Below are 22,946 nucleotides of genomic sequence, written 5' to 3' on the forward strand. Positions count from 1 at the left end.
TGATCTGTGTGCAAGGCACGTTCACAACCCGCATTTCGGGTTGTGCGATTCGGCACTTCTGCGCATGTGTACCCGTTCCGGTACTTCTGGGTTCAGCGCGGTGCGCAACCCGGAAACGCGTAACCTGAAGCGTCTGTAACCCGAGGTACCACTGTACTGAGAATCTGATAATAAATCAGTCTTGCAGCTTTACACTGTTCTATTAAAGCCTTGTTTAACACACAAAAGAATTTGTGTGTTTAATCATGCCACTTTCTCTGCTGCAGAACCAAAATATGGATAGGAATTGTTTGAATCTCTGTAAGGTAGAAAAGGTATATGGATTATGTAGTATTGTGTTGAACCCGGCTGCTAGGCAACACCCAGAAATATATGACTAAGGTTGTAATGCTATACATACTTATCTGGGAGTTAACGCCATTATATGCAGCTATTACTGCTGAGTAAATATTAATAGGATTGCACTGTTTGGCTGTAGTTCTATGCATGCATACTTTGAAGTAAGGCCCATTGGATTCAGTGGGACTTCTGAGTAAGCATAATTAGAATTGTACTCTTGAAGGCCTATTAAAAACTGAATGGGAAGATGCGAGTCATTCATAGTGCAATTCTCTGCATCTCTGCCTCTGAGGTGAATGGGACTTATTCCTTAGTAAATGTATATAGAAGAACAGATGTGAACTGGAACTCTTTTGGATCTTTTATTTTCTAAAAAAAAAGCACCAAATAGCATTTCTTGCAAGAAAGCAATCTGTTTAGTCATTTTTCTTCTTTATTTCATTTCTCTTTGATCAATAATATAGAAGCACCTTTGTTTCTTGGGTAACATCAGACGTGTGCCTTTCAAATTTGCAGAAATCTTCAGAAGAACGAATTACCGAACTAGAAAAGTTACATAAAAGGGAATTGGCTAGCAAAGAACAGATATTAAATGATAGATTACGGGCTCAAGACCAGGCGTTTCAGGAACAAATGAAAACAGCTCTTGTAAGTGTCTTCTTAAGAGCCAGATGGGTCTGGTGTGTGTATACCTGTGTTTGTGATGATGAATAAAACTTAAGTATGAATAGGAGAACTTGGTGCATAAAGATGCATTTGGATGTATATCTGGGAATCTACAGACCAAGTGAATAATAACACCTATTTATTTAAAATATATACATATATGCACACCACCCTTCAGCAATTTCTAAAATAAAATGCAATAAGTAAGTTCATGAAGTAGAAGAGAAGGGTTTGGATTTGATATCCCGCTTTATCACTACCTGAAGGAGTCTCAAAGTGGCTAACATTCTCCTTTCGCTTCCTCCCCCACAACAAACACTCTGTGAGGTGAGTGGGGCTGAGAGACTTCAGAGAAGTGTGACTAGCCCAAGGTCACCCAGCAGCTGCATGTGGAGGAGCAGGGAAGCGAACCCAGTTCACCAGATTACAAGTCTACCGCTCTTAACCACTATCAAGAACACAAAAATGCATTAAAAAGTTTGGGACAATAGAATGTTGGTGCCTGGTGTCAAAAGGAGAACAATGGAAGTAAATGGTAGGCTTCCCTGGGAGAGGAATTCTACAAATGGGGATCCCACCATTTCTTACCTCCAGAAATTTGGGGCACCTGGTGGAGGGCCTCTGAAAATGACCTCAATATACTGGCAGATTGGTATGGGACCAGTGTCCTAAACTCTAGAAGGCTTTAAAGATGAGCACCAGGATTTTCAGTTGTGCTTGGAAACTAGCAAGAAGCTAGTGCTTTCGGTATTGCTGGGATACCTTCCTGCTGACTTGTCCCAGTCAGTAGTCAGGACCCTGTACTTTGAACAAACTCAGTAGTTTTGTAAATAGTTTTCAAGGGTAACTGCACATGCAGTACATTACAGTAACCAATCCTAGATGTTCTAGACATTCCTGTTATATAAAGAGGAACTTCTGAACTTTTGACACATTTTGGAGAGTTTGCTTATCTGTTCTAAACGCTTCCTTTTTCTTTCTCCCGCAACTCTTTTTAGGTAGTTTCAGTGGCGTAGCGTGGGTTGTCAGCACCCGGGGCAAGGCAAGTAATTTGCGCCCCCTAACCCCCAGATGTTGCGCCCGGTGCGGCCGGCCCTCCTTGCACCCCCCACGCTACGCCACTGGGTAGTTTGCTTGGTTTAAACATATACCTGAAACATAATGTATGGAAATGGGTTTCCAGATAAGAGTTTCCAGACAGAACTTGTCCATATTTCATTGTGTTGTGTAACTGAAAAGGCAGTCTTTTTTATTCAGTCACCTTACTCTAGTGTTTGCAAATGCACATATTAGTAAGCTGAACTGTGTTTGGTTGAAGGCTCCCTGTATACCATGGAACAAATGTGCTTGCATCCCTATGGATGGATAGGTAGAGTCAGGGAATTATGCTGAGGAAAGGTTACAGAGTTTAGACCCTGTTACTGTTGGCCATGCACGTATGTAAGGTTAGATAAGGACTAATAGATTAATTCTAAATCTAGATTATTGCTGCTATTTCTTCATTTTCTGCACACAGAAACTTCACTTTCAGATTCTTTACAGTTACATGAAAAATATAAAATTATAAGGTTCTTTGTGGATTTTTAATCTGTTTGTGTGATATCCACATTTTAAAAAAATGTACGAGCAAGAATTAAAATAGATAATACTCCTAGTGCTGCTGATAGATCAGTGACTTTATGGTACTTTCTTTTTTAAAAAGTCATAATTCTTGACACAGGAAAAGTGCCAGAGTGAACACCTACAGACTACACAAGAAAAAGAACAACAGGAATCATTAGCCCTAGAAGAACTGGAACTGCAGAAAAAAGCAATTCAGTTGGAATGTGACAAAAAACTAGAGGACATGGAGCAAGAAATAGAAACCTACAAAACTGTGAGTAAAAGATTTGGAACATTGGACTGCTTTTTTATATTGCACAAACTAAAATGTAAATGCATATGAGAGGTATGCATACCTATAATTGCGTCTAATGGGAGAAATTTGGGGAGGGTGCTTGGCCCCAAAGGGCATGGCTGTGTTTTTTATTTTTATTATTATTTATTTATTTATTTATTTATTTATTTATTTATTACATTTTATTATTTACATGCCACCCATCTGACTGGGTTGCCCCAGCCATTCTGGGCCCCTCCCAACAAAATATTAAAAACACAGTGTGATTCATGAGAAAGGTGGTGAAATCAGTTGAGGCAGACAACAAAGGGGGCAGAAACTGTGATTTGAGCCAAACATAGTGTCTCTATTTTTTTTATTATTTTTTTTTTATATAAAATTTTTATTGGTTTTACAAATTTTTTAAAAACAATACAAACATATAAAAAGACATACAAACACGTATAATTTCATAACCTTTTTTTCATAAACCTTGTTTCTCGGACTCCCCCATACCTCCCCTTTCTGCATCCCAATGTCCAAAATTTTTTTAGCAACTTCTAAATATTTCTGTCAAGCCTCTGTCCTCTTAATCTTTCTTTCGGTCTAATCTTATGTCACTGTAACCCTTTCTTTCTCAAAACCTCAACATTCTAACATTCATCGAGTTTGTAGTAGTCCTTAAGATAGATTTTAAATTTCTTCCATTCTTCTTCCGCTGTCTCCTTCCCCTGATCGCGGATTCTGCCAGTCATCTCAGCCAGTGTCATATAGTCCATCACTTTCATCTGCCATTCTTCCAGAGTGGGTAGATCTTGTGTCTTCCAGTACTTTGCGATAAGTATTCTTGCTGCTGTCGTAGCGTACATAAAAAAAATTCTATCTTTCTTTGACACCAATTGGCCGGCAAACATAGTGTCTCTAAATACCGTATTTTTCGCCCTATAGGACGCACTTTTTCCCCTCCAAAAATGAAGGGGAAATCTGGGTGCGTCCTATGGGGCAAATACAGGCTTTCACTGAAGCCTGGAGAGTGAGAGGGGTCGGTGCGCACCGACCCCTCTCGCTCTCCAGGCTTCAGGAAGCTATCAGCAAGCCTGGGGAGCCCGCGGGAGTTCCCGCAGGGCTCCCTAGGCTGCGGATAGCAGCCTGCCGCCCGGCTTGCAGGGCGCCCTGAAGCAGAGCGCCCCGCGTGCTGGGCAGACATCGGCCAGCCCCACAAGCTCGGGGGACAGCGAGGAGGCGCAGAGCCGCCATCCCGCTGTTCCTCGACCTGGTTTGGAGGCTGGCACTGGGGAGAAGCGCACTTCTCCCCAGCGCCAGCCCCACAATCTCGGGGGACAGCGGGGAGGAGGAGTGCTGCCATCCCGCTGTTCCTCAACCTGCTTTGGTTTCCCCGACCTGGTTTTTTTTGGGGGGGAAATAAAGGGGATTTTTTCCCCCTTTATTTCCCCCCCCAAAAACTAGGTGCGTCCTATGGGACGGAGCGTCCTATGGGACGAAAAATACAGTAGATATGTTGCAGCAGGAGGAGAATAACCTAGCCTCATATTCCCCTGTTGCATCTTTCCTTGCCTTCCCCTTCCACATGCCTTGGTGGTCTTAGAAACAGAACATAGGAGGCATATGATGTCCATCCTTACATTAATTATCAGGATTCATGTTTGGGAGTCAGCTACACAACTTTCTCTTTGTACAAGCTACTGCTTTGTTAGGTGCCCTTTTCCAGGAGCTTTAAATGATTCGGTAGGTGAATGTGACCTTTCCTGTCTAATTCAAGAATAGCCAATCACTTAGTTCCAAGAACCTGTATACCTTGTAACCTAGGTACGTGTGCCTTAGGCCATGTGGAAGTGGGGTGGAGACACAATGTCAAAAGCAGTGTGTAAGTCTGTTGTGCTGATTTTAATCTGACATGCATCCTGTGCAGTCGATAACGCTATGCCTCTTACACCTTTATAATAATAATAATAATAATAATAATAATAATAATAATAATAATAATAATTTATTATTTGTACCCCGCCCATCTGGCTGGGTTTCCCCAGCCACTCTGGGCGGCTTCCACAGAAACCAAAAAACACTAAAATATCATACATTAAAAGCTTCCCTGAATATTAAGATGTTTTCTGAATGTCAGGTAGTTGTCCATCACCTTGACATCCGATGGGAGGGCATTCCACAGGGCGGGCGCCACCACCGAAAAGGCCCTCTGCCTGGTTCCCTGTAGCTTCGCTTCTCGCAATGAGGGAACCGCCAGAAGGCCCTCGGCACTGGACCTCAGTGTCCGGGCAGAACGATGGGGGTGGAGACGCTCCTTCAGGTATACTGGGCCGAAGCCGTTTAGGGCTTTAAAGGTCAACACCAACACTTTGAATTGTGCTCGGAAACGTACTGGGAGCCAATGTAGGTCTTTCAAGACCGGTGTTATGTGGTCTCGGCGGCCGCCCCCAGTCACCAGTCTAGCTGCCGCATTCTGGATTAGTTGTAGTTTCCGAGTCACCTTCAAAGGTAGCCCCACATAGAGCGCATTGCAGTAGTCCAAGCGGGAGATAACTAGAGCATGCACCACTCTGGCCAGACAGTCAGCGGGCAGGTAGGGTCTCAGCCTGCGTACCAGGTGGAGTTGGTAGACAGCTGTCCTGGATACAGAATTGACCTGTGCCTCCATGGACAGCTGTGAGTCCAAAATGACTCCCAGGCTACGCACCTGGTCCTTCAGGGGCACAGTTACCCCATTCAGGACCAGGGAGTCCTCCACACCAGCCCGCCCCCTGTCCCCCAAAAACAGTACTTCTGTCTTGTCAGGATTCAACTTCAATCCATTAGCCGCCATCCATCCTCCAACCGCCTCCAGGCACTCACACAGGACCTTCACCACCTTCACTGGTTCTGATTTGAAAGAAAGGTAGAGCTGGGTATCATCTGCATATTGATGGACACCCAGTCCAAACCCCCTGATGATCTCTCCCAGCGGCTTCATATAGATGTTAAAAAGCATGGGGGAGAGGACGGAACCCTTTATGTACAGTTGTGGGTGATTTTACAGGGAGATGGGAGGAAAGGGCCAAATACTGCATTGTGGTACTTAACTGACCATTAGTTGGCTCTTTTGAGGAAATATTTTGTTAGGGACTTTCTTATCTTAGTCATACTTTGAAGATTCAAATTGTTCTTGCTATTAATCATTGTGATGGAATTTGAGAACCCCCTTGCTCTTTGTCTTTATTCCACTTTAATGAGAAAAGTATGTAGTGGTTCTGGAAGTTTTCCTCAGCTTTGGGGCCAGTAATATTTCCCCATTCTCCTTCTGTACATCAAGGCTATATAAAATTGGCACCTATTAAGGGTGCAATCCAGCCAAAGTTCAGCACTTTGGAGTTCCATTGATTCAAATGGGAGGCAGCGGAGCATATGTTTAACGCGCCCATCATTGGGATTTGGAAGTACTTAATTTTGAATGGATTATGTCCTAATGTTTTGAAATGTATAGCTCATAGTAATAATTTCATTAAAGTATTGTATTCAAGTAGGAGTCAGTCACAGAAAAAGGGATTGATGATATTTTTCAACCAATCTTTTAAACAGAGAATTCTAGAATTGGAAAGTTCCCTTCCAAAGTGTTCGCAGAATGACCGCCAGTTGGAGGAACTGACTGCTCAAATAGAATCAGAAAACAACAGGCACAATAAAGAAATCACTGCCATGGTTGAAAAACATAGAGAAGAGCTTGAGGATGTGAAACGGCAAGAACAACAAGTTTGGACAGAAAAACTTGATACATTAACATGTCAGAAGCAGTCGGAAATGGAGAAATTGAAAATGCAGCTTGAGGAAGTGACTAAAGTATTGAAAGAGAAAGAGACTCAATTTCATGGCCATATAGAAGAGATGAACGAAAAAACTTTAGAAAAGCTTGATGTGAAACAAACCGAGCTAGAAGCACTCTCTTCTGAGTTATCAGACACACTAAAAATTCGTCAGGATCTTGAACAGCGTTTGTCGATATTAAAAGATGATGCAGATAAAGCAAAGCTAGAGTTTGAGGGAAAGCTGGAGCAAGAGAAGAACCGTCATAAGGAACAAGTTGAAACTATCTTTAAAGATAAGGAAGTCATGGAGAAAACATTCAAAGATGAAATTAGTCAACTCAAGCTACTCTTGGAAGAAAAAGAGAAATGCCAAGTGGAATTGGAAGAGCATTTGAAAACACTGAAGGAATCTCTTAGAAAGGCTGAAATTGAATGCAAAGAAAAGTCTACTGAACTAGATGGCCTTTTTCAGTCCAATGAGAGCATGGCCAGAGAACAAGCAAGCATTTACGAACAAAAGTTAATAGATTTGCAGCAAAAGCTGGGCAATGTAGACGCTGAAAAATCACGTCTTGATGAACAGATTGTAAAAACCGAAGCTGAACTGAATGAACTCAAAGCTGAATTAAAGTTTCGGATATCCGAGGTACATGATCTGAAACGTGAACTTGAGGAGCAAAAGAAAGAAAATATGCAGAAAGTGTCATCTCTGACAGAACAGCATGAATCACAGTTAAGAGATCTTAGAGAAGAGGTAAATCACGTAAAGAGTCATTTTACTGATAAGGAAAATGAGCTTGCACAAACAAAGGGGCTATTGAATCAACAAATTGAGAAACTTGGACAGCTACTATCAGCCAAAGAGGCAGAAATTAGTGCTTTAACGAGTGAATATGAAATCAAATTTAAGCAACAAGAGACACAAATGGAGAAAGTTAAAGGAAAATCAAAGGAAATGCAGGAGAGATTCAAGAAGAAACTTTCAGAGCAGGAAGCAAAACTCAAAAAGGAGATGGAGAATAAACAGTTGGAATTTAGTCAGAAAGAGAAGCAATTCAATGCAAAAATGCTGGAAATGGCCCATGCCAGTTCAACTGGAATTGATGATGCTGTCTCAAAACTGGAGAAGAATCAGAAGGAACAACTAGAAAGCCTGCTTGAAGCTCACAAAAAAGAACTAGAAGAAGTTGTCCAAACCTGGGAGAAGAAGCTGAGTCAGCTGGCTGAAGAACTTGGAGAAAAGCATGAAATGGAGTTGCAAGAAAAAGATCAAGAAGTAGGAGACCTGAAACAGAAACTGGCCACCTTCAGTATTGAAAGGGAGGACAGAAATGCAGATATTACTCGGTTAAAGAATGAACAGACAGAGAGGGACAAATTGTTGAATGAGTTGCAAGAACAGCTACAGCAAACATTAGCTCAGGTGACAGTTTTGACGCAGAGAGAAACTGATTTGAAAAAGCAACTTGAGAAACTAGAGGATGACCTTAGTTTGTCTCTGAAGGAGAAGATAGAAGTCCAGGAACAGCTTAGTGAAGTAAAAGCAGTAGGAGAAAAAGAGAAGAACAAAGTTGGTGAGCTGGCAGAGAAGTTGAAAACATATGATGAACAACTCAAGGCTCTGCAATTGTCACATTCTAAAGAGTGTGAAGATTATGAGAAAAAACTGGAGGACAAACATTTGGAGCTTCAACAAAAAAAAGCGGAATTTGAGAAGTTTGCAAGGGATATAGCTACACAACTAGAGGATTACCGGCAGAAAGCAGAATCTTTCCTAGAAATAAAAATCACTGAACTGCTTGTGAAATGCAATGAAAAAATTTCTTCGGCAATTTCTAGAGTTGTACACTGTCACAATTGCACAACAAAAATAAAAGAAACAATATTAATTAAAACCTGTAAAATTCCTGACCTAGAAGCTCAACTTAAGCAAATAAGAGAGAGTCGTGATACTTTAACCAGCTGTTTCAAAGAATCAAAACAACACTTGCAAGAAAAGGAAAACTTGATAATGTCTATGAAAGTGGATATTGACAGACTCGTAACAGAAAAAGAGCAATTGCAAAAAGAAGGAGGACACCAGCAGGAAGCAGCAACAGAGAAAGAAACTTTCATCACACAATTGAAGAAAGAATTGTCTGAACATATTAATGCTGTCACTTCTCTGAAGGAGGAGCTAAATGAAAAGAAGACAGAGATCACTGATCTTAACAAGCTTGTCAGTGAATTAAATCTCAAGCTTGAAATCGACAAATCAGAAAAAGATGCTGCCACAACTCTGTTAAACAAGCAACACAAAGAAAATCGACTTCAGCTGTTGAATGAGGTGCAAGAATTGTCTTCCAGGATTGAAACACTGAGTCAAGAAAAAGCAACTGCTCTTGAACAAGTAGACCACTGGATGAACAAGATGTCAGAGTGGAAGAAGAAAGCCCAGTCAAGATTTACACAGAATCATAACACAATTAAAGAATTACAAAACAAAGTTGAACTAAGTAATAGCCAAGCTATTGAGAAAGAAGAGGAATTGAATAAAATGAAGGAAGTGTGCGATAAGCAAACCAAGCACATAGAACATTTGAAAGGCTTACTGGAACAAAAGCAGATTAGAAGAGAAAAACAAGAGTCTGATTTGGTTGCCGAGTTAAAAATCCATACAGCAAGAATTGCTGAGCTCGAAGAACACATCACTCGGAAAACAGCAGAAAATGATTCCTTAATGGACGAACTCAAAAGGCACAATGAGCAGAACAGTAAGCAAAAAGAGCTGGCGCAAGAGCTTCAACAAACTCAGGTGGCAGTTATGGAAAAGGATAAAAGGCTTAAAGAGATGGAACAAGAAGTACTACTTTTTGAAAAGAAAATGCAGACCATGGAAGTTGACCTTGGGGAAAAATCAAAAGAATTTGAAGAAACAAAAGTGGCTTTAATGAAAAGCAAAGAGGAAGAATTAAAGTCTTTGGAAGAGAGGCTTACTTCAGAAACCACTGCTAAAATAGGAGACCTGAAAAAAAAGGCTGAACAAAAAATTGCTTCTATTAGGAAGCAGCTGACATCTCAAATGGAAGAAAGGGAACAGCAATATAGACAAGACATGGAACAGCAGTTAAAGCAAAAATTGCAAGACAAAGAAGACAAGATTACGTATTTAGAAGACAAAATTAGATCAATCAATTCTGAGTTAGAAAAGGAGATGATACAGAAGGTAGAAACCTTAAAAGTTTCCACAGAACAAGACAAAGTATGTGCATTAGGGAACATGCAACAGATGTATGAATTAAAAATAGATGGTTTACAAAAAGATTTATTGGAAAAGGAGAGACAGCTAAAGATGTATGACGAGGAACAAAAAGCAAGTAGTGTTTCAAAGCTAGAAGCTCAGTATCAACAAGAAGAACTCTGTAAAAAGGAGCAAGAAGACCATATGCTCATTGAAAAGCTTCAACAAGCACTTGAGGAGCAAAGTAAGAAGCATGCAGCTATCCAAGAAGAATTGAAAACCAAAGAACAAAAAGAGCAAAATATGGAGGGTATGATTAAAGACTTGCAGGAAAAGCTGCAAGAAAAGGAGGGAGAGAGGCAGTCTTTGCAACAAAAGATACACAGTTTGGATGAGACTTTAACAAAAGAGAGAGAACTGAACAGAATTGAGATGGGAGATACTATTTCAAAACATGATGAACATTTGCAGGGACTCCGACAGCAGCTGGAGGAAAGAAATGGCCTTATAAAAGACTTGAAAGAAAGCACAGAAGAAAAGAATAGATCAGTCCTTGAGCTTCAGAAACTGCTTGATGATCTGCACATCGAGCAGAAGGATTTGCAAGCTAAAGTGGAGGAGACTGAGCGGGAGAAACAGAAACTTGCCAAAGATGTGAGTAGGCTACAGAAGGATTTGCGCATCCTGCGGAAGGAACATCAGCAGGAGCTGGAGATAATGAAAAAAGAATCGGTAGAAGAAATGGAACAAAAAATAAAGTAAGTTCTAGTAGTAGTCTGTAAAATTTCCAGTTAGCACCTGCATGAGCAGTAACACCGTATAAAATAAGAAAAGTTGACATTACATAGCTTTATGTCCAAACAATAACTGCTTGATGTAAAGGGAAAGGGACCCCTGACCGTTAGGTCCAGTCGCGGACGACTCTGGGGTTGCAGCGCTCATCTCACTTTACTGGCCAAGGGATCTGGCATACAGCTTCCGGGTCATGTGGCCAGCATGACTGAGCCGCTTCTGGTGAACCAGAGCAGCGCACGGAAATGCCGTTTACCTTCCTGCCAGAGCGGTACCTATTTATCTACTTGCACTTGACGTGCTTTCAAACTGCTAGGTGGGCAGGAGCTGGGACTGAGCAACGGGAGCTCACCCCATCTTGGGGATTCGAACCGCCAACCTTCTGACTGGTAAGCCCTAGGCTCTGTGGTTTAACCCACAGCGCCACCCGCATCCCTTGATATATGAAGCCTCTATTATTCATAATCAGCATTGGCAAAATAAATCCTTCAAATTCATAGCAACTCATATGGAAAACTAGTCCTTGGCTGCATTTGGGCAATTGTAACTCCAGTTAAAAAGCCTCAAGTGAACATTACACTCTGCCCTCAGTACACAAGCTCCTTAATTCATCCCCTTGTCTCACTTTAATAATCAAACCAAGAAGTCTCTAACCATACTTTCCCATTTATCCAAATTTAATATTCTGGCTTGTTCCAAAGCTGGTAACGATGATTTTCTGGTTTGGATGCAGCTGGAAACTATAGCAGCTGGAAACTTAGTCGTTTCCTGGTTTCATTTCATGTGCCTCAAAGGGGAAGATTGCTAGGTCTACATCCTTGTACTACATTGTCCTAAAAGCCTTAGGAGTTTGCAGGTCAAATATCAGGTTATGTTTACATGGTGTAATTAAATTATTTCATTTGCCCTAACAAAATTAATTGGATTTGTATAAGCTGCACTTGGAGCAAATCCCCCCTTTTATAGCCTTATCTGGACACATTTTTAAATTATCATAGGTAGATGAACTTTTATCCTCAGGACGTTTTCACAAAAAGTCTGTTTGGTAACATTTTTCTTAATGAATTTCTCTCTTCAGTAACTATTGTCTCAATCATACAAATAATCATACAAATGTAAAGAAAAACCGTTAGTGAAAGCCATTTATTTTAACGCAATCTTATACTTGGCAGGCTCTCAAATCTCTGTTAGAAATTAATATGCTTTTTTGCTTTACTTTTGAACTGCCATATCTGGACTTCTTATTTTGCTGTACCTTTATAGATATGAACAGGAGGACATTGAATTGAAGCACAACTCCACATTAAAGCAGTTGATGAGAGAATTCAATACCCAGATGGCACAAAAGGACCAAGAAATAGAAACAGCCGTAAAAGAAACAATCAGTGAGTTGGAACAGTACCTTGTGTTGATTTTAAATGGCTATATCTCTTCTAAATTCAACCATCAGATCCATTCCTATAAGATCAATTTAGAAGAAAGAACTTCCATAGACCCATAGACAGAACAGTCAGGGGCATGATAACAAGCCTTGAATTCTCCTCTATTCTTGCCCTAGATTTGAATGCTTATGTAATACTGTATCGTGTGTGTGTGTGTACACACACACACATATACATATGCAAACTCATTAATGTAAATATATTAATTTTGCATATATATCTGATAATAAATACTGCCAATTAGTTAACAAGTATGAAGTTCAGGTAGGTTGAAAGTACCATAACATCTGTTTAGTTTTTTAGTAAGAATTACGCATTCAATGACTATGTATAGGAGTGGCGAGTCCCAACTGTACTAACAGCTGTAAAAAATAAAAGTAGAGAAAGAAGAGGTGATAGATAAGCCGTAAAACCTTTGAGTGAAGTTTAATTCATTGCTTACTACTCAAAGCATAATCTTGCCTACTGATTTTAACATTATATTGGCTTGTTTGACCCAACCTACTCTAGTGTGAAAGAAGACACCTTGTATGCCAAAATAAGAAAAGGAATATGTTATCAGTTATGTTTTGACATGTCAACATCTCATTAGATTCTAATAGCATTTTTAATGAATTCTTCTTTAGAGTTTCTTCTTTTACTGTAGTATTCTTTTTTTTAATGTATCTAGAATGAATTCCTGCTAATTCAATTAAAAGAGCAGCCCAGTTAAAATGCGATATGTAAACACCGTTGACCATTTTTCACAGGTAAAGCTCAGGAGGTTGAATCTGAACTCATAGAAAGTCACCACGCAGAGATAACTCAGTTACATAAAAAGTTGCTAGAAAAAGATGATGACCTACAAAGGACAGTGAAAAAGTATGAAGAAATCCTTGAGGTATATATGGTATTGCTTGTTTTTGTGTTTCTAAAAGTCAGAGCGCAGTTTCATCCAGTATTCGTGTATAATTCAGTAATTTCGCAGCTAAAGTTCTTGTAGCTAAAGCTGATGGAAGCCAGATTGTCTCCTAATTGTGAAGTATATAAAGTAATGGTTTTATTTATTTATTTTGTTCTGAAGACTCGAGAAGAAGAAATGACAGAAAAAGTAAATGAGCTTCAGAACCAGCTGGAGAAATTGCAGGAGGAGTACAAACAAAGACTGGCAGATGAAGAAAGCTGGAACAGTGGTGAAGTAAGTTAGAAAACATTATTTTACAAATTTTTACTTAGGAATTTATTGTGGTTCTTAGCTTGTATCTTAGTTTACCTTCAGAGTTTTAATAGAAATATTTTGTTAGACTTTAGAGTATTTTAACTCTTTTGATCTAACAATTGGCAAAGGGGCTTGGCTGTTTTTTATCCTTTATTGCCACTGTTGTCTCTCACATTTGAAGCTATTGCTGTTCTGTCCTACAGAGGCAAATAATATTAACTGTGGAAACTGATCTATTATTCGATATCTTAGTTTTATTTCAGTAGTAAATCAGTTAGTCATATATACAGTTGGTTCTAGACTAAGTTAGTTGCAGTTGGTTTCCTTTGAAATTAGAGAGATTGGGAAATAAGCGACAGCATTCAACGACGCTTTACTCAGAGTTGACCCATTGAATTTAATGAATATAACCGTAAGTTAGGTTGATTAATTTCAGTGGGTCTACCCTGAGTGAGACATGGTTGAATACCACCCAAGCACTTTGGTGACACATGTGATTAGAACCACATCACATATGTGCAGCTAGCTGTGGATATGGAGGCTAACATGGTCCATTCAGGTGCTGAAGACCACATCATCTGAAGGTGCTAGTAAGGAGCAGGATTCCAGCCCCACAATAAGAGACTACCTTCAACCTGCTCCCGACAACTGATGGTGCTCTATTCCCAGAAAATGCTACAGTCAGAATTGGAGGGCTCGGTGGCGCAAGCTTGCAGATTGGCTTGGAGTTTGCTTACCATAAGTATGCCAGTTCCATAGGGACGGATAAGTACATGGCAGCATTGCCATGTCTGAGAAGTAATTCTTCCAGCTATTTTATGCTGCGAGTTCACAGTTCGGCTGTTGAAACCCAGGGTTCAATCACCCTAAATGGAGAGTGTAAAAGCCCCAGAGCTACAACCAACGTGTCAAGTGCTGCAGGCTACCATATTTTTCGCTCTATAAGACGCACCAGACCACAAGACACACCTAGTTTTTGGAGGAGGAAAACAAGGGAAAAAAAATTCTGAATCTCAGAAGCCAGAATAGCAAGAGGGATCGCTACGCAGTGAAAGCAGCAATCCCTCTTGCTGTTCTGGCTTCTGGGATAGTTGCGCAGCCTGCATTCGCTCCATAAGACACACACACATTTCCCCTTACTTTTTAGGAGGGAAAAAGTGAGTTTTATAGAGCAAAAAATACGGTAATTATTGCCTATGAATTGGTACCACATACCACCTACTGTAGTAGTGCAGGGAGAATGAATAGCTTTGGGACCATCTCCTAACATACAAATAAAAACCAAGTTCTGTATGTGCCTACCCCCCCCCCCTTCAATCGTTTGGTTGAAACCCTCATCTCCTGAACTGAGGAGTGTTGGCATCCTGGGGTGAAAAAAAGTATTTCACACTTTTTATTACTCTCATTTGAAACTGTGTGTTCAGATTGCCCTTTACCCTTATATTATATATGTTATATTTTATCCTTTTGAATAGTGGGATTACAATTTAGTGTCACAATTTAACCAAAATTTGTAGTTTCTTTGATAATGTCCTTTTGCAGCCATTTATGTACACTCATGTCTCATTAATTTAAAATGGTCTGTAAGTTCATGTAATGACCGTGGGAGTTTAGCATAAAATTAAACTTCTGCTACAAGAAAAACCCAGTCTTCCTTCATGGCTCTCAACTAATAGAGATTATGATGAAAGCAAATTGTTCACAAGAAAATATGTATGTTACTTATTTAGGAATTCATTTAATAGTTGCTTAAGTCTCTCATTTGAATAGTTTCTTTGTATTTTGGGTGTGACTAAGCTATTTTAATTATTTGTGCTCCTCAAAACTGCTTTTATGTGATAAAAAAAATTGCAAGACAAATTTCTTTGTACCAAATAGTAATATATACCATCTCAGATTTTGCAATAAGATTATGAATCAGAGAAATAGGTAATGGAGAGTTAATCAGGAATTAATGACAATTCATATGGATGAAAAATATCCTGCAGTGCTTTTTGTTTTATTTGGCAGGTTATGAAGCAAATACATTTTATTAAATGTTCATTTTTCTGTTTTAGGTAACAATAGCTGAACTTCAGGTAAGATTGGCTCCGTCTTTACCACTAGCATAATGTCAAGTTTTCCTTTGATGCTGTTTACAATTTTGATGAAAAGTAATAAATTAAGTGTTTGTAGTGCACATTTTCATATATGTTTCTGGTTGTGTTTCAGGCCCAGCTAGCCCAGAAGACAACACTTGTCAGTGATTCAAAGCTGAAAGAACAGGAATTCATAGAACAGGTAAGGATCTGTTAAAAAAGAAGAAGGAACTTTAGCTCTTGGGTACATTAAAGCATTTTCTAGGTATAATTTGAAAAGGTTATAAAAGGCTACCTAGGCTGCAACCCTATATCCCATTTCATGGAAGTAGGCCTTATTGAACTTAGGTTAAGGTAAAGGGACCCCTGACTGTTAGGTCCAGTCGTGACCGACTCTGGGGTTGTGGCGCTCATCTCGCTTTATTGGCCGTGGGAGCCAGCGTTTGTCCACAGACATCTTCTGGGTCATATGGCCAGCATGACCTGGCGAACCAGGGCAGCACACAGAAACGCCGTTTACCTTACCTATTTATCTACTTGCACTTTGGCGTGCTTTCAAACTGCTAGATTGACAGGAGCAGGGATCGAGCAACGGGAGCTCACCCCGTCGCAGGGATTCAAACCACCGACCTTCTGATCAGCAAGTCCTAGGCTCTGTGGTTTAACCCACAGCGTCACCCGCGTCCCATCTTCTTGAACATACTTTTGAGTAAACATGCATAGAATAGTGTCGTTAAACACAGATTCAGTCTGCTCATCATCACCAGGCTATTAAAAGTGCGACACGCTAAAGCCCTAAAACAATCAAAACCAAGCTCAAATAACCTTTGATTCTACAGTCAAACCTCGGTTGTCAAACATAATCTGTTCCAGAAGCCCATTTGGCTTCCGAAATGTTTGACAACTGAGGTGCGCCTTCCAATTGACTGCAGGAGCTTCCTGCACTCAAGCGGAAGCTGCGTCGAACATTCAACTTCCGAAAAACATTTGAAAACTGGAACATTTCTGGGTTTTCAGCATTCAGGAGCCAAAACGTTCCAAAATGGAGGCATTTGGGAACCAAGGTTTGACTGTATTTCAACCTTCTTGAGTGTTATAGTCAGTTACTCATTCTCAGCCTACCCTATCTCACATGGTTGTTGTGAGGATAAAATTGGGAAGAAGATGACTTTGTAAGCCACCTTGAGCTCCTCAGAGGAAAGATGGGAGATAAATGTAACAAACAATAAAGGAAGTATGCATAATTCAATTATCAAAATACAGATAAAATCAACAGAATTTAAGAACAAGCATACATAATAAAACTATATTTCTAGGTAAAAAAAAAATAGGTAAAAAAAGTTTTTAGCGAGTGTTGAAAAGGGTACAATAAAGGGGACTGCCTGTTATTAATAGAGAGGGAGTAGATGCGTAAATCATTTGTTCAAGGAAACTGGTTCCAAGCTGCTGAGGGCTTTATATACCAATAGTAACACCTTGGGTCAGGGTGACATGCTTATTTCTCTTGTACCGTTCCAATTTCTAACCCAGTGGAAGCACCACTGTCTGCTTGTCCTCCAAGTGGTGACCCCGAAGGGAGATGATCTTTGATGTCCCCCACTTTGGGATGAATCCCTCCGTGGTTTATCCCACCACATGTAGCTGGTTCTGTTCTTATCAGCCAAGCCAGAGGCAATGCTTTGATCCAAAGCAACACTCCCATGTGTAATCACTCAATTCAGAACAGAACCACTCTCGATTGCAATCAGCAAAAAACTCTCTTTCTGCAAACAGGGAAAAAAACCCAGTAAGACTATGAAACTGAAGTGGTCAGATAACAAGCACTCATACCAGATGAGTGGACAGTTCGGTCAAGGTTCAGTATAGTGCTAGCCAGCCCCTCTCTGCTTCCCAGGAGACTCGTGGCCAGGTCTACTTTTATCAGATCTTAAATTAGACAGAAAGAAAGGCAGACAGAAAACCCTAATCTTTGCTAATATTTCCCAACATGTCTAATAGGTAAAGGTAAAGGGACCCCTGACCATTAGGTCCAGTTGTGGGCGACTCTGGGGTTGCGGAGCTCATCTCGCTTTATTGGCCAAGGGAGCTGACGTACAGCTTCCGGGTCATGTGGCCAACATGACTAAGCCGCTTCTGGCGAACCAGAGCAACGCACGGAAACGCCGTTTACCTTCCCGCCGGAGCGGTACCTATTTATCTACTTGCACTTCGACGTGCTTTCGAACTGCTAGGTTGGCAGGAGCCAGGGACTGAGCAACGGGAGTTCACCCCGTCGCGGGGATTCGAACCGCCGACCTTCTGATCAGCAAGTCCTAGGCTCTGTGTTTTAACCCACAGCACCACCTGCGTCCCTTAACATGTCTAATGCACACTAACAAATATTTACATGGTACGTTTAAGTGAGATAGATAGATAGATAGATAGATAGATAGATAGATAGATAGATAGAGATATAATATTTAACACCCTGAGTTGTCACTAGTGGGTGGGGACAGATGGACAGGGTTTGGTAACTGCTTTCTCGTACATTCGGTACACCTCAAAGTTGAAACATATTCCATATCTCAGTTATGTTTGTTTTATCCTCCTCATCCATCACTTTATTCTTAGATTCATACACTACAAGACCGGTTGAAAAATTACGAGAAGAATATGTATGTCACAACAGTTGCATCGCCTTACAGAGGTGAGGAATGTTTGCCTTGGCACTGAGTTACAGAATAAATCCTAAGAGAATACTTGCAAACCTAACTAGGGCTGCAAATGTATGTACTCTTACCTGGGAGTAAACCCCATTGAGCTATCTAAATTTAGGGTGATAGATAAATTTAAGGCCAAAAGTTAGTCTTCAGACTTTTATGGTTGTGTGTCAGGTATGGAAGGCCTTGTTAACACTTGTTAATAGTCTCTCAGTTCCATTTCAGTTTGCTTATTTGCGTTGAACTGAGCTATACAGATTTTGCCATGTATTCAGACCCTTTCCTGACCCTAAAAGTTTGCATATATCAGATGAAAAATGTTACGCTGAAATATTGTTCAGTAGGGCAGTTCTGAATCTTTTTACACAAATACATATTTTTAAAAATGAAGTGATTTTGCATGAACTGTAAATATAAGATTAGTTGCGTTCCAATGTCCACCTCATGGATCACGTGCAATATATATAAGTATTCCCTTGTGGAAAAAATGCTACATTGAAATCACAAATAAGACATAGTTCATATTTTCAGTCATTTTCATTCCAATTGCTTACGTATCCTGACGACTAGACCTTCAAAGCCGTAAATAGACATGTGTTGCAGTAATGCAGTTCCTGATGCAGATTATGGTTTATTCTTTAATTTTAATGTTTTGTTGTCCTTTGGTATAAATTTACCTCATGGAAAATGAGTGTGAAATGTAAGCATGTTTGCCACATATATTTATGTGTGCATGTGAGCAACATGGAGAATATCAAAATTAAGGTATAACCAGTAGCTAACATTTTGATACATGTGTAGTTCATACTTTTCCAGAAATCAGGTATTGAAGACATGTTTTAGATCTCCTCCAATCTTGGGATTAATGATGCCTGCTGCAATGTCAGCAAGCCAAAGTACAAATACGGTACGACTGAGAGTTGGGCTGTAGGTGTTTTCATACTGTAGTCTCATCCTGGAGGGAGATGCTTTAGCTTAACAATCCTCTAGTTTTAGCAAGGGATTTCCAGTGGTAGCCACGAGTGTTTCCTGAATTCCATCAGCAATTATGTTTGTGCATGAAAAGTTAAAATCCACACGTAACTAGGAAAGTAAAATCTGCTACTTTGGACTTTTAGTTTAAGTGAACATAAATGGAAAAATAAGAGTCACGGCTTAATCTCCAAGAATGTAGATATTTTCCCCTTGCCCTCTGAAAGCTACTTAGCTACTCTGAAATGGCATACTTAGAATGCTTCTGCTTTTTATATTGTGTTTTTATGAAGAAAACATTTTAAGATATCAGTTACCATGCAAAAATTTTATGAAAACAATGTTGCTAAGAAACATAAACAGGATTAGATTAGAAGTCTTAGGAGAAACACTTGTAAGAGCTTAGTTAATATAATATATTGCAAATATTTTCCCAGCCTTGTCCTTCAACATTTGATGTAAAACTTGGACATGCGTGCGCACTCACACACAGTTGTCTCAAAGGGTCTCTGGGTCCTGTGGGGTTTGCTTTCTAAACTGTCATATCTCCATGGTGGGGGCAGGGCAGTGGAGCAAAGGATCAAGTTGTAATAAGCAGCTGCCAAAGATGCAAATGACTTGATACAGGTATCACAGTTCTACAAAGGAAGGCTTTAAATTCCAAAGCAGTGAGGTGATGGTGGTCCAATGAGATGGCTTTTCCAGGCTGGTGGAGCCAGATTTGCTGAGAGAGAGAGAGCATGCTTGTTTGTAGTCCAGATGGCAGCCTTGTAGAATATTGATCCTTGATAAAAATGTGGTCATGGTGATACAAGAGATACTGTAAGATGGTTAGATATGGTTGTCGAGAGCCCCAGTTGGGCCCTACCCTCAGTGGTTACACAAGGTTTGATAATCAGGTTTCTCACCTTCCCCATTGTGACCTTAAAGCAGGAGTGCGTCACACACAAACAGGTGGACAGAATCACCTGACAACATAATGACGTCATGTGAATGGCACCTGTCCAAATTGGTGCTTGGGGAGCACACCTTCAAAAGAGCTTTTTGTAATGACTGGTGAAGTGATTGTGGTTACATGGAGCTCCTTTGAATTTGTCTTTGGAGTGGAAGGTTTGGATCAAACTGATTCCTTCAACTAGAACCTTCAGCTGCGCTAAGGAGCTCCTGTTGGGATCACCTAGTGCAGCTGATCTCAGTGGATCTCCCTGTCTGTTCCAATCAGCCCTACTTACCAAGGGACAATGAGAAGCAAACTTTGAACTCCTTATTCCTCCTTTGTAGCCATGTCCGTGTTTGCCTGACACCTGATGTTACATATGATGTTGGGCAGGTGAGGAGGGGCGTTGTGGGCTATGGCCTTGCAGGACAACTTGGGTACTGTGCTAGGTCTAAGTTTCCCTGGTGCTACCTTAAAGGATTTATCCTGATTCCTATACTTTCTTTTTTAAAAAAAATAATTTTTATTAACCGACCAATCAAATCAAATCAAATCACATCACATAAATTCCAAATTACAAAGCCGAATTTTAAATTTTGTTGAGGGGACCCATATTTCAAGATCCGAAGGGGGATTCTGATCATCTTCTTGCTACTGCGTTAATGTCCAAATCAGTCCAAACAAAGTTCATAATTCTATCCAGTCTTATCTTGCTGTTTCCACATCTCATCTTGTTCATATATTTTCTCTTTTTTCTTTATGATCTCTTCTGATAATCTCCTTAAGCTGATAAACACCAGTAATAATCCTGTGTGAATTTTTCCGTTCGTCCAATCCTCAAATCGAGATGGTTTCCATATATCATCGCATTCATAGATAACATTGCTCTTTCCATCATTAATCACAGAACTGTCGTTCTTAAGTCCCTCTGAGGAGTTTCACCCACAATATAAAAACAGCTCTATTTCTCTATTTCTCCTCCCAGACTTAAGTCCTCCGACAGAACTTCCCAATATGGCGACAGTATTTTTAACTGCGTCATTCCAAAGCCCTTATACATTCCACGCTCTTTTTAAAGCATGCTTTGGTTAGAAAGTTTATCTCCACACAGACATAAATCCACAGCTTAAGTCCTTCAAACGACATTTCTGACTTGTGGGGGAGGGGGAATTCTTGTTTAATCACATAGAGGAAAGAAAGGAAAGTTTTCCCCCCTCCCCCATCCAGTCCTTTTGCCATACCGGGTCTTGGTGTATCTTCATCTGGTTAATTCTTGTTCCTCTGACTCGTCTTGTTTATCAGAGATCTCTTCTGCTAGCAGTCTTTACTCCCCCTCCTTCCTTGAAATATGTGCATTCACTTCCTCCTAATTGTTTCTTTTGAAGTTCTTGCAGCTAGTGGCGCGGATCAGAGACAGCGTCCAGGAGCGCCGAGATCCCACAGGAGGGCATTCTGCCTAGTGCCCCCATTCCCACAAATTCGGGGGTGGTATAGGGCACAGGAGGCAAGGGCAGCCCCCCCCAATCCTGGGGGGGTAGGGAGGCTATTTACTCCCATCACAGCCTCCAAATTACCTCGTGTGGGTCGGAGAGATGTTCTTGTCAGCCATCTTCTGATGCGCCCCTAGTGGCTCCCCTGATTCCTATACTTTCCATTGTTTTGGCAGTTACTTCTAACATCAGGCAGGAGCTATTGGCTATAGGAGAGGAAAAGGCAATCATGAATCTCTGGAAGGGATAGCGCTTAGGGTTAGGAGGTTTGTGTACTCAACCGATCCTACTTGTGAAGGGTTGGTTTGTTTAGAGCATTTGTATTCTGCTCTTCAGCTGAAAATCTCCCAAGAGCGTCTTACATAAATCAGTTCAAACAAGACAGTCCTTTCCCTCAGGCTTACAATCTAAAAGACATGACACAAAAGAAAAATGGGATGGGGAGGGTGGGGATTGAATTCAGATGTTGATTCTTTAAGCTACCGTATTTTTCGCTCTATAACACGCACCCGACCATAACACGCACGTAGTTTTTAGAGGAGGAAAATCCGTAGGCATGCCACCCGTAGGCATTTCCTCCATAACACGCACAGACATTTCCCCTTACTTTCTAGGAGGAAAAAAGTGAGTGTTATGGTGCAAAAAATACGGTAAATAGTAGTTCTTACTGACCAGCTGGGACAGAAACAGTTCAGGGACTGGAAGATATATTTTTCCCACTGAGGCACAAGCATGCTACCAGGAAGGGGCTTGAACAGTAGTCGTCTGCCTCTGCCTGGCGATACATTTGAAGGAGAGGGTTAGTTAGTGTCTTGAGTACAGAGGCAAGAGTTAAGAACTAGCCGCTTAATCCTCTTGTTAAAATGTAAAATGCTCTTTACAAAGGCAATATAATCTGGGTAAGTGACAGTCATTATGTCTGTATGTTACAGTTTGGTCAAGAGAGATGAGCATACTGATTGTAGCACATCTGTGTAAAATACAGTTGTATAAAACACTGTCTCTTGTCTGTGCAGATGGGAACCTCTGCCATTCAGATGTCTCTCTTTTTGGAGAACCGACGGAGTTTGAATACTTGAGGAAGGTGTTGTTCGAGTACATGATGGGCCGTGAGACAAAGGTATCCCCCATATTCAAGGCACATGTTTATTAAGTTAACAGTCACTTCGAGGAAAAAGAAGAACTGCACAGGTTGTAGTATTATTATGCTCTCACGGGATGAGCCCGTTCTTGCTCACATCTACCTTGGATAGAAGCAAGATGGTGTGACACAGGGTATCTCCTATTTATGAAGAGGTATTTTTTATGGATTTGTTTTAGTGTTTCATCATTAAAGTGTGGAATTGGTTATTAAAGTTTTTTAGTTGTACCCCATCCTGGTTTCAAGGCAGGTGGTGCTGTGGGTTAAACCACAGAGCCTAGGAC

At 40.6% G+C, this 22,946-nt stretch overlaps 1 protein-coding gene across 6 annotated transcripts in view; it reads left to right on the plus strand.

Annotated features, from left to right (window-relative positions):
- Positions 1-22,946, plus strand: part of GOLGA4 (golgin A4) — a 58,354-nt gene that overhangs the window by 28,379 nt on the left and 7,029 nt on the right. For 4 of the 6 annotated variants that reach the window (XM_083467744.1, XM_083467742.1, XM_083467743.1 and 1 more), the window contains 10 exons: positions 856-987; positions 2,726-2,881; positions 6,470-10,671; positions 11,969-12,090; positions 12,897-13,027; positions 13,211-13,324; positions 15,403-15,423; positions 15,557-15,625; positions 18,034-18,109; positions 22,538-22,641. In XM_083467744.1, the coding sequence (XP_083323870.1) occupies positions 856-987; positions 2,726-2,881; positions 6,470-10,671; positions 11,969-12,090; positions 12,897-13,027; positions 13,211-13,324; positions 15,403-15,423; positions 15,557-15,625; positions 18,034-18,109; positions 22,538-22,641 (5,127 nt within the window). The remainder of the gene's footprint in view (positions 1-855; positions 988-2,725; positions 2,882-6,469; positions 10,672-11,968; positions 12,091-12,896; positions 13,028-13,210; positions 13,325-15,402; positions 15,424-15,556; positions 15,626-18,033; positions 18,110-22,537; positions 22,642-22,946) is intronic. The other 2 variants (XM_083467746.1, XM_083467745.1) reach the window with 1 other exon arrangement.

Source organism: Podarcis liolepis (genome assembly GCF_965112155.1).
Source record: "Podarcis liolepis genome assembly, chromosome: 12".
NCBI classification, from domain to species: Eukaryota; Metazoa; Chordata; class Lepidosauria; order Squamata; family Lacertidae; genus Podarcis; species Podarcis liolepis.